A 15,805-nucleotide genomic window follows, 5' to 3' on the forward strand; every position below is an offset into this window, starting at 1 on the left:
CTGGATAGTGGACGTGGCAGTGCCTGGAGACAGCAGAATAGACGAGAAAGAACTGGAGAAGATAACAAAATAAAAAGACCTACAAAAAGCCATTTTTTCCCCAGTGGGAAGAACCCGCAGTCCCAGATCTGGATCTCTCTTCCAAAAGAAAATGGCTAAAAAAAAAAAAAAAAAGTCAACTTTGAGCAAAATGGGCTTGAGAGACTGAACACCCTGGAAGAGAGTCTGTTCAGGGATCGACAATGAAGGAGCTGATCTGGAAACATCTTTATAGCCAGCATAATAATCAGCAGAAACCAGCTAAGAAATCAATCTTGCTAAAGCAATATATCCCTTTTTATTCATTAGACTAGGAACAGCTTCCATCCTGCAATGAGATCTGTAATACCATCAATTCAAACATCCACATCTGTCTCCCCCAGGTCCTTGATAAGGACTCGATGGGTAGACAAAAATGTCAAATCCAGTCTGAACATCTGGCTGACTGTGCGATGAATAATAATAATAATAATAATAATAATAATAATAATAATAATAATAATAATGACGATATCTGTAATACCATCAAACATCCACATCTGCCTATCCCAGGTCCTGGGTAAGGACTCGATAGGTAGACAAAATGCCAAATCCAGTCTGAACATCTGGCTGACTGTGCGATGATCCATAATAATAATAATAATAATAGTTGGAAGGGACCTTGGAGGTCATCTAGTCCAACCCCCTGCTCGGGCAGGAAACCCTACACCATTTCAGACAAATGGCTGTCCAATCTCTTCTTAAAAACTTCCAGTGTTGGAGCATTCACCGCTTCTGGAGGCAGGTTGTTCCACTGGTTAATTGTTCTCTCTGTCAGGAAGTTTCTCCTTAGTTCTAGGTTGCTTCTCTCCTTGATTAGTTTCCATCCGTTGCTTCTTGTCCTGCCTTCAGGCGCTTTGGAGAAGAGCTTGACTGCCTCTTCTTTGGGGCAGCCCCTGAGATACTGGAAGACTGCTATCCTGTCCCCCCTAGTCCTTCTCTTCATTAAACTAGACCTACCCAATTCTAGCAACCATTCTTTGCATATTTTAGCCTCCAGTCCCCTGATCATCTTTGTTGCTCTTCTCTCTACTCTTTCTAGAGTCTCAACATCATGAGCGGAATCTCAAGGTCTTAGGTACTCTTCAACATCTTCATAAAACATTTAAATGAGGGGATAGAAGAGGAAGTCTATCAAATTCGCAGACAGCACTAAGCTAGGAGGAACAGCCAACCCTTGAGAAGATAGACTCTTGACGCAGAACACTGGGACCTATCCAACAAAACGCAACTCAGTGGCAAGAAAAGGAAGTGGTCTTATACTTAGGCAAGGAAAAACCAAACGCACAGGTGTAGAATAGGTGGCAGTAGGCTCAACAATAGTAGCTGTGACAAGGCTCTAGGAATCCTAGTGGACACCACTTATGGATGAGCCACCAGTGTGATGCCATTGCCAAAAAAGCCAACTCAATTCTTGACTGCCTCAAGAGAGGAACAGCATCGAGATCACATGTGATATTAGCACCGCTTGGTAAGACCACCCTTGGGATAATGTGGTTTACCAAGTGATGCTAATATTACCTGTGATCTCGCTACTACTCCTCTGTTGAGGCAGTCGCCACGATCTAGTTTACCCCACGAGGCTGACATGGATGTCTTGCAAAGCGATGCACTCCAGACAAAATGTAGAGCTGCATAATGTGTGGGCAATATTGGAAGCTTTCAAGTAAACGTTACCGGAAAGAATGTAGGGCTGTGAATGTTGGACCATCAGAAAGGCTGAGCACCAAAGAATGGAGGCCTTTGAACTCTGGTGCTGGAGAAGACGCCTGCGAGTCCCCTGGACTGGAAGGCGATCAAACCGGTCAATCCTAGAGGAGATCAACCCCGACTGCTCCTTAGAAGGCCAGATCCTGAAGTTGAAACTCAAGTACTTTGGCCACCTAACGAGAAGGAAGGACTCACTGGAGAAGAGAAGATGCTGGGAAAGATGGAGGGCAAGAGAAGAAGAAGGGGACGACAGAGAATGAGGTGGCTGGATGGAGTCACTGAAGCAGTAGGTGAGAGCTTCAATGGACTACAGAAGATGGTAGAGGACAGGAAGGCCTGGAGGAACGTGGTCCATGGGGTCACGATGGGTCGGACACGACTTCGCAACTAACAACAACAACCTACTGAATGCTCACCTTCCTGCGTCATGAAGTCATCCTCAGCAAATCTGTTGAAGTTCCCACAGAGTCCACACGTCCTGTTGTAATGCTTTTCTGCAAGGCTCAGAAGGATGTTCCCACTGGTGTCAATCTTCACCACAAAGCCTTGTTCCTCACCGGACAGCTTATAATAGCCGGCTTCCTTTTCCAAAAAGACTCCGTTGGAGGCGTAGGGTACCAAAACCCTGTTACAAGAGGAAGGACAGATTCTCTTACTACGAGGTGTAGAAAATAACACATTTTTTTTTTGATGCTGGGATACAGCATGGTCCTCCACTTAGGACCCCACTTGAGCCCAGAATTTCTGTTGCTAAACGAGACAGTGGGTTCAGTGAGCTTTGCCCCGTTTTATGACCTCTCTTGCGACCGTTGTTAAATGAATCCCTGCAGTTGTTAAGTTAGAAACCCGGTTGTTAAGTGAATGTGGCTTCCCCCGTTGATTTTGCTTGTCAGAAGGTCACAAAAAGGGGATCACGACCGTCATAAGTATGAATCAGTTGCCAAGGGTCTGAATTTGGATCACGTGACCATGGGGGATGCTGCAACGGTCGTAAGTGTGAATAATGGCCATAAGTCCCTTTTTTCAGCACCCTTGTAATTTCAAGCAGCCACTAAAGGAAGGGTTGTAAGTCAAGGACTTCCTGCACTGCTGTTGTTGTGACCCAGATGTTTACCTTTTTTCACCTTGAGTCACGGTTCCATTTAAGAATAAATGAATCTCAAAATACTCTCCCAGGTACAGAGAAAGGCTGATTCTTTTGCCATTGTGATAGTCACCTGAAACGAAACAAAAGGTGAGTGGCATTTCTGCTAACAATCTTTGGCTTGCTCTCCTTTTTTTTTTTTTTTAGCAACTCGGAGTAAATTATGAGAAGCGATTGTTCCTGTTTTGTAAAACTTGCCTTTAGTATATAATTACCAGCTCTTCGGTGGGCTAATTTCCAAACGTCATGCAAAAGCTACAAGGCCAGGGGTGTCCACAGAAAACAGGTTGTTGTTTTTTTTTTAAAGAAAGAAAAGGTAAAGATGAACACCCAATCAAAAGTTTGCACTTTATAGGCAGAACAAATGAAAAAGGCAAAGCAGGTATCAGTGTGGCGAAAAGTTCAAAATGAAAGAATTTCTCCGCCGTTTTTACCCGAAGTGCAAAATGGCTTCTCTTGTAAGTTTGTGGAATCATTGGAAAAATCTGCAGGAGTCCCCTCCCCTGGGACATTGACAGAACAAAAAATCTAGTGGCATGCCATTCAGGATAGAAAGATGTCAAAAATCTGTCTGAAATCTCTAGCAAAGGAGGATCCAGTAGGGCTGAGAAGAGCAAAAGTGATGATAAAAGGTTTGGAGGCTAAAGCAAAAGAATGAACAATTGAAGGATGCAGATTCATTTAGTCTAATAAAGAGGAGGACTAGGGTGATCTGATAGCGGTGTTCCAGGACTTGAGGGACTATCGAAGAGAAGGGGGTCACCCTGTTCTCCAAAGCGCCTGAAGGCAGAACACGAAGCAATGGATGGAAACTAAGCAAGGAGAGAAGCAACCTGGAATTAAGGAGAAACTTCCTGATAGTGAGAACAGTTAACCAGTGGAACAGCTTCCCTCCAGAAGCTGTGGGTGCTTCATCACTGGAAGTTTTCAAGAAGAAACTTGGACAGCCCATTTATCTAGGGTGGTATGGGGTCTCCTGCTTGAGCAGGGCATTCTACTAGAAGACCTTCAAGGTCCTTTCCAACCCTATTATTTTATATTCTACATTTTGTTAGAGCAAGAGGTATTTTTGTAGTTGCACTTAGAAGAGAAGAGAAGAGAAAATAGAAGAGAAGAGAAGAGAAGAGAAGAGAAGAGAAGAGAAAATAGAAGAGAAGAGAAGAGAAGAGAAGAGAAGAGGAATGGGAATGGAATGGAATGGAATAGAATAGAATAGAATAGAATAGAATAGAATAGAATAGAATAGAATAGAATAGAATAGAATAATGGAATGAAGAATAGAACAGAATAGAATAGAATAGAATAGAATAGAATAGAATAGAATAGAATAGAATAGAATAATGGAATGAAGAATAGAATAGAGTAGAAGAGAAGAGAAGAGAATAATGGAATGAAGAATAGAATAGAATAGAATAGAATAGAATAGAATAGAATAGAATAGAATAGAATAGAATAGAATAGAATAGAATAGAATAATGGAATGAATAATAGAATAGAAGAGAAGAGAAGAGAAGAGAAGAGAATAATGGAATGAAGAATAGAATAGAATAGAATAGAATAGAATAGAATAGAATAGAATAGAATCTGAAAGGGACCTTGGAGGTCTTCTAGTCCAACCCCCTGCTCAAGCAGGAGAGCCTATAACATTTCAAACAAGTGACTGTCCAGTCTCTTCTCATTGAACATCTCCCATCTCTAAACAAGCTCCCTTATATTGTGCCTAATTGCTCATTCTTCTAATTTGGAGAGTCTCAGACAACGTTCAGGAAGCATTCCACAGCACATCCAAAATGCAGCATATTAAACTCACCAAGTAAGAGGAAAGACCTCTTCTCACAGTCTCCAGCGAGCAGGTAGCTGCAGTCTCCGGCAAAATCATACAGCAGTTCGTCGAAGGTTTTAATGTGATCGTCTCCAAAAAGGCTACAGCGTGCAAATGACGGAGAGAAATCTTTTTGCCCTGCAAGATCAGGATTAGTTAACATAGGACGTCCGGAGCAGAGAAACGATCGTGAAGTTCTACCATTTTCAGATAGCAATAGCACTTAAGACTTATATGCCGCTTCACTGTGCTTTACAGCCCTCTCTAAGCGGTTTACAGAGTCAGCCTGTTGCCCCCAACAATCCGGGTCCTCATTTTACCGACCTCGGAAGGACGGAAGGCTGAGTCAACCTTGAGCCGGTGAGAATCGGACTGCTGGCAGTCGGCAGAATTAGCCTGCAATACTGCATTCTAACCACCGTGCTACCACGGCTCCTGTTTATGCTATTTAGATTATTATTATTATTTTATTTTGTGTGTTTGTTGCTTAATGTAACGTGTGTGTGTCTATGTCTGTGTATGTCTGTGTATGTCTATGCTATTCCCAAGCTAGCAAAGGGGTTTAATTAATGTAAGTGTGGGTAATAATAATAATAATAGCCAAAAAAAAAAACCCTCCAAAGAACAGTGGATAATTTTTAAAATTAGCCTACGCTAAAACAGTTTAACGACTTTTTAAAATAGTACGTATTCATAAAACATTTAAGGCTCAAACTTATGAGCAAAGACCTTGCGTTTGGTTTGGTTTTGTCAAATGTGGCAATAGCGATAGCACGTAGACTTATATACTGCTTTACGGTGCTTTTACAGCCCTCTCTAAGCAGTTTACAGAGTCAGCCTCTTGCCCCCAACAATCTGGGTCCTCGTTTTACCGACCTCGGAAGGATGGAAGGAGGAGGTGACAAATATCAGCAACCCTCAGGCATTCAAACTAAAAATCGAAAGCCAGCACAGCCAGTCCCATTTAAAAAAAAAAGATCTTTTCTACCCTCAACCCCTCCATAAAACAAACTCCGGATAAAGATGGGCAGAGTTTCCACCAAAGGTGTCCATCGTGAGCTCCAGAGCAAAAGAAGAAAAACCACCTGGCAAACTAGCTCTTGGGGGTTCCCTAGTTTTCTTTTGGCAAAGCTCACAGACTTGGGATGTGACAAAGACTGAAAAACAGCGGGGGTCCTTTCCTCTCCTGTGGTTTTACAGTGGGTCGAGTAGGAAATGTCACGTTTCTTGTTCATATACTACTAAGCCGCCATGTAGTTTGCTAGGATTAGCCCCAAGATTCCTGAATTGGGTAGGAAAGTCAATAACAAAGGTTCAGATTCAAAGGACTTTCAATTCTCTGTCCAGGTCACTGCGGGGGACAAAAATGGATCTAATTGGAGAGTAGAAAGAGGGTGGTAAAATACTAATACGTGCTAATGACTCGACATTCACCAACAGGCAACGATATTTTGCAGAGTGACTCTGCTCTGGGCAAAAAACTTGTACTAAATGCACAGGTTGTTTGAACAAGAACGACATGAGGGTAGCACAACCAAGCGGGCAAATTAGGGTCTTCTTACCCAGCATCGATTGAGGCAGAGCTAAGAGCAGCAGTAGTAAATATCTGGGACCAATCATCTGTGGAGTAAATGTTAAAAACAAGAGTCATTCGGAGAAAAATCCCAACGGCGCAGGCCAATCCTGTGGTCACTGGATTACACTGGGTTTGCTTCAAAGAAGGGTAGACCGAAAAATCCTATCCATTGCTCTTTTTTTTTTTCCAGTTGTGTGCATTTACATCTAGTCAACTCAGCTCCCCCCCCCCATTAAACCGTTTGAAACCTGTATAGCAATATTGCTGGTAAGTCACTCCAACAGTTTCTAAATACAGCAGTCAAAAAAGTCCTAGAAATTAAGGAGAGCATTATTATTATTTTTTGTAATCACAAATCAGTTCTAAACTACTTTGAGCTCAACGCAACCTTACAAAGGATCCCATTGGAGGATCTAGGAGAAGACAGTCTAGTTGAACTTGACTGCCCAGTAGGAATCCAACACAAGAATAACAATCTGCTAAGCTCTAGGGATCCTGGTCCTATCCAAAATTCAAGAAGGATCACTGCGCCCAACACCTTGTTCCTCGGGAATTCTGCTCCGTTAAAAGTGCCCAATCCTTATTCCAGGCATGGTTGTTTGCCTCCAATAAAATCAGAACCGTAAGGTTAAACCGGTATTCATCTTAAAGATCTCCCCCTCCTGGCATTTATTGACAGACCCTGGAGTTAGAGTTGGCCTGTTGGCCAACACTCAACTGCGTTGTGTGTTGGCCGTGTGGTCTCTTTTTAAGAAGAACTTAGATACCTTTGCTTTGTGCCAAAATCCGTTGCCCATCACTTATGAGCCTGTCGGAGCCCGCTCAGCTTCACGAGGCTACATTGGACTGGCCTTGCCGACTATTTATTCCAATTGTACAAGCCAGGCAGGAACTCTTGTTCGTTGGAAGAGAAGATAAAGGCAAGGCTGTTCCTTCCGCCCAGTCCTTCACACAATGCTGTGATCGGGAAAATCAGCTGCTTTAATGGTGCGCAAGGAACAATGAAAGGAAGTCGTATTAAATACTTTCGCAGGACAGATCAACCTTTGAAATAAAAATTCTGCTGGGGTACGGCGAGTAAGATGTGAAAGTCCATTAAGGGAAGAGGGAAATGCTGGGATCAGAGGGCAGGGCAAAAAGTAATGGATGGAAAGTTGTTAAACAGAGAAGCAACGTAGACGTATGGGGAAAATTCCCGACATTGAGAACAATTAACCAGTTGGAAAGCTTATCTCCAGAAGTTGTGGGTGCTCCATCACTGGAGGTTTTCAAGAAGAAACTGGACTAGCATTTGTCTGGGGGGATATATAGTCTCTGCTTGAGCAGGGAGTTGGACTAGAAGACCAACTGGACTAGAAGCCTGCCTCCAGAAGCAGTAAATGCTCCAACACTGGAAGTTTTTAAGAAGAGACTGGACAGCCATTTGTCCGAGCAGAGGGTTGGACTAGATGACCTCCAAGGTCCCTTCCAACTTTACTACTATTACTATTACCTCTAGGGTCCCTTCCAGATCTATGCTTCTATATTCTAAAGTCCTGAGTGTGTGAATGGATCATAAATTCAATACTCCTCAGTTTTTTTCTATGCATTTATCTAGTTTGAGTGAATCAGAAAAAAATTGTGTGTTAGGAGGAAAGTGCAAAAGGATGCATCTGATTGGTACACATTTGTTCCTACAGACCGAGATGAATGAGTGAACGGGGCTCAAATAGATGTTATGGAGTCAGAAATATGAGTACTTAAGCAATTGCTTCCACCTCGTCACCCAACTCGTGAATAAGAATGTTACGGAGTTGATGGGGCTAAGACTGAGCACTTGATGCTTCCTTTGTGTTTGTTTTCATCATGAGCCTCTTCACCACCCTGCTAATCAGCGTGTCATTGGGTAATTCAGCAAAGGCTTTCCTGAAAAATAAGATGTACTGTATATAATCTACAACACTCTGAAACTTAGGAAGGACATTTGAACTTCTGTGCCCAACCCATCCCTTGGTCCATTAAGTTTCGTTCTAGAATCTTCTCCAAATTTCCACTGCAATGAGAATTTGTTGTTCACTGAATCCACTTTCTCAAGGTGCCATTGAGCACTTCACCAATTTTCCAGGAAGCTCACCTTTACAGGTGGGCCCCTTTACCTCCCTCCGTTCCAGCTGCTTGTCACCAGTTCAATTTTCAACAGTGTCTTTCACAGAATAGCAAAATGACACAGTTGGAAGGGACCTTGGAGGTCATCTAGTCCAACCCCTTGCTTAGGCAGGAAACCCTATACCATTTCAGACAAACTGCTGTCCAATCTCTTCTTACAAACCTCCAGTGTTGGAGCACCCACAACTTCTGGAGGCAGGTTGTTTCACTGATTAACTGTTCTCACTGTCTGGAAATTTAGTTCCAGGTTGCTTCTCTCCTTGGTTAGTTTCCATCCATTGCTTCTTGTCCTGACTTCAGGGGCTTTGGAGAATAGCTTGACTCCCTCTTTTGGGGGGCAGCCCCTGAGATATTGGAACACAGCTATCCTGTCCCCCCTCGTCCTTCTCTTCATTAAACTAGACATACCCAATTCCAGCAACCGTTCATTATGTGTTTTAGCCTCCAGTCCCCTGATCATCTTTGTGGCTCTTCTCTGCACTCTTTCTAGAGTCTCAACATCTTTTTTACGTTGTCTATTGTTGAATATGAGCCTCTCCAATGCATGGGTAATCCGTTTCCAATAAACACAGCATGTTCAACCTTGACAGCAGGAGGCACCAGTTCCCTTATCCCGGTGTCTCTTCTCCCGGTGCCGAACCTGATTCTATTTAGGCAACTTGGCAAACACAATCCTACACTAGCTTGTTCTATCGAGAAGTAAGTCCCACTGACTTTAATGGGACTTTTCCCCAGAATGCTTTGCAGTCTCGGAAATGGAAGTTGAGTCATATTCTGACTACATCAGATGCATGTCTGTCCTCCCCTTTTGTTTATTATCTCCATTTATAGGACAGCCCGTCTCAAATTCATGATTTTGGCTGCTTACAACAATTAAAAAACTATGGAGCTTCTTCTTTAGAGTTTGCTTATAGACAGAACAAAAAGCAATATTGAAGTATATATATAAAACAGCCATACAAATTATATGGCAATGGACATATATCTCAGAGGTCCCCAACCCCGGGTACACACGCACATGCATCTTGACTTGCGTGAGTGGCAGGCTGGCACAAGTGCACACGGACAGGCAACTCAGCTTGCGCAAGTCAAGCTGTGCATGCGTGCATGTGCACACCAGCCTGCCACTCACACAAGTCAAGCTGCACGAGCATGCACACACACGCATGCTGGCCTGCCACTTGCACAGCCCAGTCCCCCTCCTCTCCCCTCCAGCCAGGCCACCAAGCTGCAAAGGTTGAGGACCACTGTCCTAGTTGGTGGACATTGATTGCCAGGTGAGACTGTGGCTTGCACTGAATAGTGTGAGCATCATGCTTGCCTTTGTTGTGTTCTTGGCACACAATCCAAATTAACAGATACTGGCCATAGAATAGAATAGAATAGAATAGAATAGAATAGAATAGAATAGAATAGAATAGAATAGAATAGAATAGAAGCTGGAAGGGATGTTGGAGGTCTTCTAGTCCAGTCTACGACAGCAGGCAGTGTCAGATATAGAGAAAATCGTAAAGAATCAAGCTACTTCTACGGTAGCAAAGAACAGACTAGCTAAAGCAATAGTTTTTCTTAGTAAAATACGACTCTTAGTAAAATATGAGAGTGAGTGAAAGACGCTCGTTGCCTTTACGTTATGGATTTGAAGCTGGTTAATGAACGCACTGCAGTCTGCAAGAATAAACCATCAATCAACCCTGAAGGAAGTAAAGATTGGCAGCTTCCCTGAGTTAGTGATGAGCAAGCAGGAACTCAAAAGCTTTTGTGATGTAAGTAAATGATGGATAAGAAAGGAAAATGTATGACAGAGTTGGAAGGGACCTTGGAGATCATCTAGTCCAACCCCCTGCTCAAGCAGGAGACCCTATACCATTTCAGTCAAATGGCTGTCCAGTCTCTTCTTAAAAACCTCCAGTGTTGGAGCATCCACAACTTCTGGAGGCAGGTTGTTCCACTGGTTAATTGTTCTCCCTGTCAGGAAATTTCTCCTTAGTTCTAGGTTGCTTCTCTCCTTGATCAGTTTCCATCCAAAGCCTTCAGGGGCTTTGGAGAATAGCTTGACTCCCTCTTCTTTGAGGCAGCCCCTGAGATATTGGGAAACTGCTATTATGTCACCTCTATATATAATGGGGTCTCACTGAACAGCACCTAGTTCCTCAGACCCCTTGACTTTCTCTTAGGGAAACAGTATCGTATCCACAACCTGGCTGCCCAAGATCCATATAGTCAAAGCTATGGTCTTCCTAGTAGGGAGAGGACAGATAATTAAGCTGAAGCTCAAAGACCAAGGCCACTCTTTCGAAGACAGCAAAGTCCACATACTGGACAGAGAGGACCGCTGGCTTGAAAGAGGGGTCAAAGAGGCCATCTAGCTCAACACTGACAGCCCTCCCTCAACAGAGGGGGAGGGATATGACATCCTCTATCTTCGGTTCACAACACAATCCTTGCAGCTATTCCAAGAAGGCTCCTCGCTCATCCATGGGGTCACGAAGAGTCGGACACAATCTAACAACTGGACAACAACGAATCCATCCAAAAGATGGGAGCGTGCAACATTCACAATTCAACAGCCGCAAGAAATTATCCAGTTTGTGGCAACGTGTAAGGAATAGAGAATTTGGGGCAGATACTCTAAATAGTCCTGCTTCTTAATCTTAGTATCGCAGGAATAATAATAATAAAAAGCAATGGATTCTTTGTAATCTCACAAAAAATAGGCGCCGTTTCCCATCGCAACAAGCCTTTGAAACAGAAACTGATGCAAACAAAAAGGCTTATCTATTACTCAGGGCAGTGTTGCAACCTCAATAAAAACCTGAATAAAATCTTCCGGGAAGGCTTCTGTAAATCTACCTGTCAACTTCCTGATGATGCCAAGCTAGTCCAAGGTGAAAGACTTCAATTCTTCAAGAGCCCGTCAGATGTCACAACTCTATTTATTCCATCAGCAACTGGCTAAAAGTCTGCCTTCAGGCAAAACAGAATAATAAGTAGTGCATTTAGTCAATCCTCAGGGGAACCAATCCTGGCTGTTCTTTGGAAGGACAGATCCGGAAGCTTGAAAGCTCAAAGTCTTTGGCCACCAAATAAGAAAAGACATCCTGCTTAGACAGGAAACTCTGTACCATTTCAGACAAATGGCTGTCCAATTTAAAACTTCCAGTGTAGGAGCATTCACAGCTTCTGGAGGCAGGTTGTTCCACGGGTTAATTGTTCTAACTTCTTAGTTCTAGGTTGCTTCTCTCCTTGATGAGTTTCCATCTGTTGCTTCTTGTCCTGCCTTCAGGCGCTTTGGAGAATAGCTTGACTCCCTCTTCTTTGGGGCAGCCCCTGAGATACTGGAAGACTGCTATCATGTCACCCTTAGTCCTTCTCTTCATTAAACTGGACAGACCCAATTCCAGCGACCGTTCTTTATATGTTTTAGCCTCCAGTCCCCTGATCATCTTTGTTGCTCTTTGTATAGGTTTAGTCCGGTCTGATTTTGTCTGTATCCAGGGTTTCCAGATTTGGCACCTTTAAGGCTTGTGGATGTCAACTCCCAGAATTCGTCAGCCAGCACAGGGATTCTGGGAGTTGAAGTCCACAAGACTTAAAGTTGCCTGGTTTGGAGACCCCTCTGGTCTATATGCTGTGAGCAAATTAAAAAAAAAAACCCTGTACTTTAGCTAGATGTTGGTTCTTGGGCTGGGCCTAACACAGTCCAAACACAGAATTATTTAACAAAGTCCCGTGCATCCTGGATGCTGTCAAAGCAGAATACCTTATATCAGGCGTCTTCAAACTTGGCCCTTTGATGACTTGTGGACTTTAACTCCCAGAATTCTGGGAGCTGAAGACCACAAGTCATCAAAGGGCCAAGTTTGAAGACCCCTGTCTTAAATCTAACAAACAAAATGGAGGCTGGCTGAGGAATTCTGGGAGTTGAAGTCGACAAGTCATCAAAGGGCCAAGATTGAAGACCCCTGTCTTAAATCTAACAAACAAAATGGAGGCTGGCTGAGGAATTCTGGGAGTTGAAGTCCACAAGTCATCAAAGGGCCAAGATTGAAGACCCCTGTCTTAAATCTAACAAACAAAATGGAGGCTGGCTGAGGAATTCTGGGAGTTGAAGTCCACAAGTCATCAAAGGGCCAAGATTGAAGACCCCTGTCTTAAATCTAACAAACAAAATGGAGGCTGGCTGAGGAATTCTGAAGTCCACAAGTCATCAAAGGGCCAAGTTTGAAGACCCCTGCCTTACATTCTTACAGAAAGGTGAAATATGAAGCAATACCTTCTTATAGGAACTACATTATAGTAGTACAACCTCCTTCAAACCATTTGGGAAACAGATTTTGGAATATCTGCCCAGAGGCAGCACTGGAAACAACGTTTAATATAGCCAAGAAGGAACAGGGAGAAGGTAAATATTTGCGTAGCAAATATTTCTGCTGTTCCGTGGCATCTGACTGACCTCCTGTTGGTATTCCATATAGTTTATCTTTGAAAGGGTGGTGTCTGGCTTTTTCATGACCCATGATAAGGAGGAAGCTGGCTGAGACTCCGTAAGAGGCTAGCTTGGACTTTGTGGCATCTATCCAGCCAGGAGACCAAATCTTCTGCCAATACAGGGTTTAAGAGGCTAGTGCGGAAATATCAGCTCATTAGCTAACAGCTGATTACCCTCTTCCATACAATAATTTTCATTCTCACCTCCATCAATCTATTTATTTTTGTCATACTTAGGTAGTGCATATCGGAGGTGGTGACCCTTTGAGATCGGTATGCAACGAAATTTCATTTTAATGTATGCCGATTAGTGTACGTTCAAAGTGACAATAAAGTTATTATTCCATTCCATTCCACTCCACTCCACTCCACTCTACTCTGCTCTACTCTACTCTATTCTATTCATCCAAGAAGCTTCTTCAGTTCTGATTGCAAAGATTTATACTCCTTGCAGAGAGCTGTTCATTTGCATTCTCTGTGGGAGTATAAATCTTCAAAGTGACAATAAAGTTATTATTCTATTCTATTCTATTCTATTCTATTTTCCAATATCTATTCTATTCTATTCTATTCTATTCTATTCTATTCTATTCTATTCTATTCTATTCTATTCTATTCTAGAAGCTTCTTCAGTTCTGATTAGAAAGATTTATACTCCTTGCAGAGAGCTGTTCATTTGCATTGTCTGTGGGAGTATAAATCTTCAAAGTGATAATAAAGTTATTATTCTATTCTATTCTATTCTATTCTATTCTATTCTCTATTCTACTCTACTCTATTTTCTATTCTATTCTATTCTATTCTATTCTATTCTATTCTATTCTATTCTATTCTATTCTATTCTATAAGCTTCTTCAGTTCTAATTAGAAAGATTTATACTCCTTGCAGAGAGCTGTTCATTTGTATTCTCTGTGGGAGTATAAATCTTCCCATTCACCACCCTCCAGTCAGAGCTGAAGAAGCTTCCTGGATGAGAAGCGAAACGTCTTCAAAGAAAAAACAAGAAAATCCAGTTGCTTCCTGAAAAAAGCATCTTTGGGATAATTACGACCTGGAGGACCGACAATCTCGATAGACATAAAATTAAAGAGCTGCCCCTGAATTTAGAAAGTGCCTTCTTTGCAGGATAGCTAGATCAGGAAGGGCTGCTTTTCACAGCCTAGACATGATTACATGATGGAGAATGTTTCACCACTTGTCACAAGAGACGTCTATCATGGAAGCGAAGAAGCAATAATTCCACACAACATCTAGAGGAATTTCCTGGTGACCAAGAATGCATCAGTCAGCTCCTGCTGATGAGAGTTTTTTTTTTTTTACCCATTAGGCCATCCTGAAATTTTTGAAATTAAGAAGTTCCTTATAGTGGTGGTTGCTACTGCTATTTCGACAACAACAGTCACCTGCTTAAAGTGGGTTTTTGAAACCTAATCCTAAAGCAAGTGAACCTACCACCACTCCCCCAATATATATATATATATATATATATATATATATATATATATATATATATATATATATATATATCTGTTTAGCAAGTTTCAACTCCCATTTGTCAAACCCGGAGGACAACACTAGACCCTGGAATTCAAACAGCATTGCTCATATAACATGCAAACTAGCTATAGACTGGTCAACCACATTTTTAGGTTTAGGTTTTATTACGCTACAAGAAAGATGCACCAGCAGTGAAGAGCAACAAAGATGATTAGGGGTCCGGAGGCTAAATTGTAGGATTAGCGGTTGAGGGAGCTAGGCGTCAACAGCCAGCTCGAGAATCCAAATAAAACTGCAGCAATAATTCCGTTTCCCAAAAACTTACGTTTTATTGAATACACTGCATGGTTAATGTCGAAGCAAAACTAACTCCGAAGTTCCCACACCAATTCATAGACTTAAACAATAGTTTTCCCAGCCAAACTCCTAACGTCTTACGTAGTCCATATCAACAGGTCGAACCGTCCGCTTCATATCTACACCTGTTCTGGCGTCCTTGACAAGGCTTCAGGCTCCCGTGGTCTGCAGCAGAATCGAAGAAGTTTCGTTTCTCCATCTAACCCATTTGAGAGTAACATCTCCCCCCCCCCTTTATCTAAAGGCAAGTTGAAACTCAGAGGCAGGTAGCTGCCAATGTTTCATCTTTGATACTAGGTCTGTCTAGCGCTATTGAAAGAGAAGAATTAAAGGGGACATGATAACAGTCTTCCAGTACTTGAAGGGCTGTCACAGAGAAGAGAGGACCAATGTATTCTCCAAAGAACAAGAAGGCAGGACAAGAAGCAATGGAAGGAAGCTCCTCAGAAAAAGATCCAACCTAGACTGAAGGAGAAATTTCCTAACAGTGAGAACAATTAATCAGTGGAACTACTTGCTTCCAGAAGTTGTGGGTGCTTCATTGCTGGAAGTTTATATAAATAACATATAAGGAACGGTTGCTGGAATTAGGTATGTCTAGTTTAATGAAGAGAAGGATGAGTGGGGACATGATAGCAGTGTTCCAGTATCTCAGGGGCTGCCCCAAAGAAGAGGGAGTCAAGCTATTCTCCAGAGCCCCTGAAGGCAGAACAAGAAGCAACGGATGGAAACTAAACCAGGAGAGAAGCAACTTAGAATAAGGAAAAACTTCCTGACAGTGAGAACAATTAGCCAGTGGAACCACCTGCCTCCAGAAGCGGTGAATGCTCCAACACTGGAAGTTTTTAAGAAGAGATTGGATAACCATTTGTCTGAAATGATATAGGGTTTCCTGCCTGAGCAGGGGGTTGGACTAGATGACCTCCAAGGTCCCTTCCAACTTTACTACTACTACTACTACTACTACTACTACTACTACTACTA

At 42.5% G+C, this 15,805-nt stretch overlaps 1 protein-coding gene across 1 annotated transcript in view; it reads right to left on the reverse strand.

The window, feature by feature from the left end:
• The window catches only part of VWF (von Willebrand factor), a 113,503-nt gene extending 106,159 nt beyond the window's left edge, over positions 1-7,344 (reverse strand). The window contains exons 1-5 of the mRNA XM_039318792.1: positions 7,098-7,344; positions 6,317-6,374; positions 4,743-4,892; positions 2,903-3,005; positions 2,205-2,413 (exon numbers count right to left, since the gene is read on the reverse strand). Of these exons, the coding sequence (XP_039174726.1) occupies positions 2,205-2,413; positions 2,903-3,005; positions 4,743-4,892; positions 6,317-6,374; positions 7,098-7,127 (550 nt within the window). The 5' untranslated portion in view covers positions 7,128-7,344. The remainder of the gene's footprint in view (positions 1-2,204; positions 2,414-2,902; positions 3,006-4,742; positions 4,893-6,316; positions 6,375-7,097) is intronic.
• Between the last annotated feature and the right edge of the window lie 8,461 nt (positions 7,345-15,805).

The sequence above is a fragment of the Crotalus tigris genome, unplaced genomic scaffold, assembly GCF_016545835.1.
Source record: "Crotalus tigris isolate CLP2741 ecotype Arizona unplaced genomic scaffold, ASM1654583v1 scf7180000021561.349155, whole genome shotgun sequence".
Taxonomy (NCBI): Eukaryota; Metazoa; Chordata; class Lepidosauria; order Squamata; family Viperidae; genus Crotalus; species Crotalus tigris.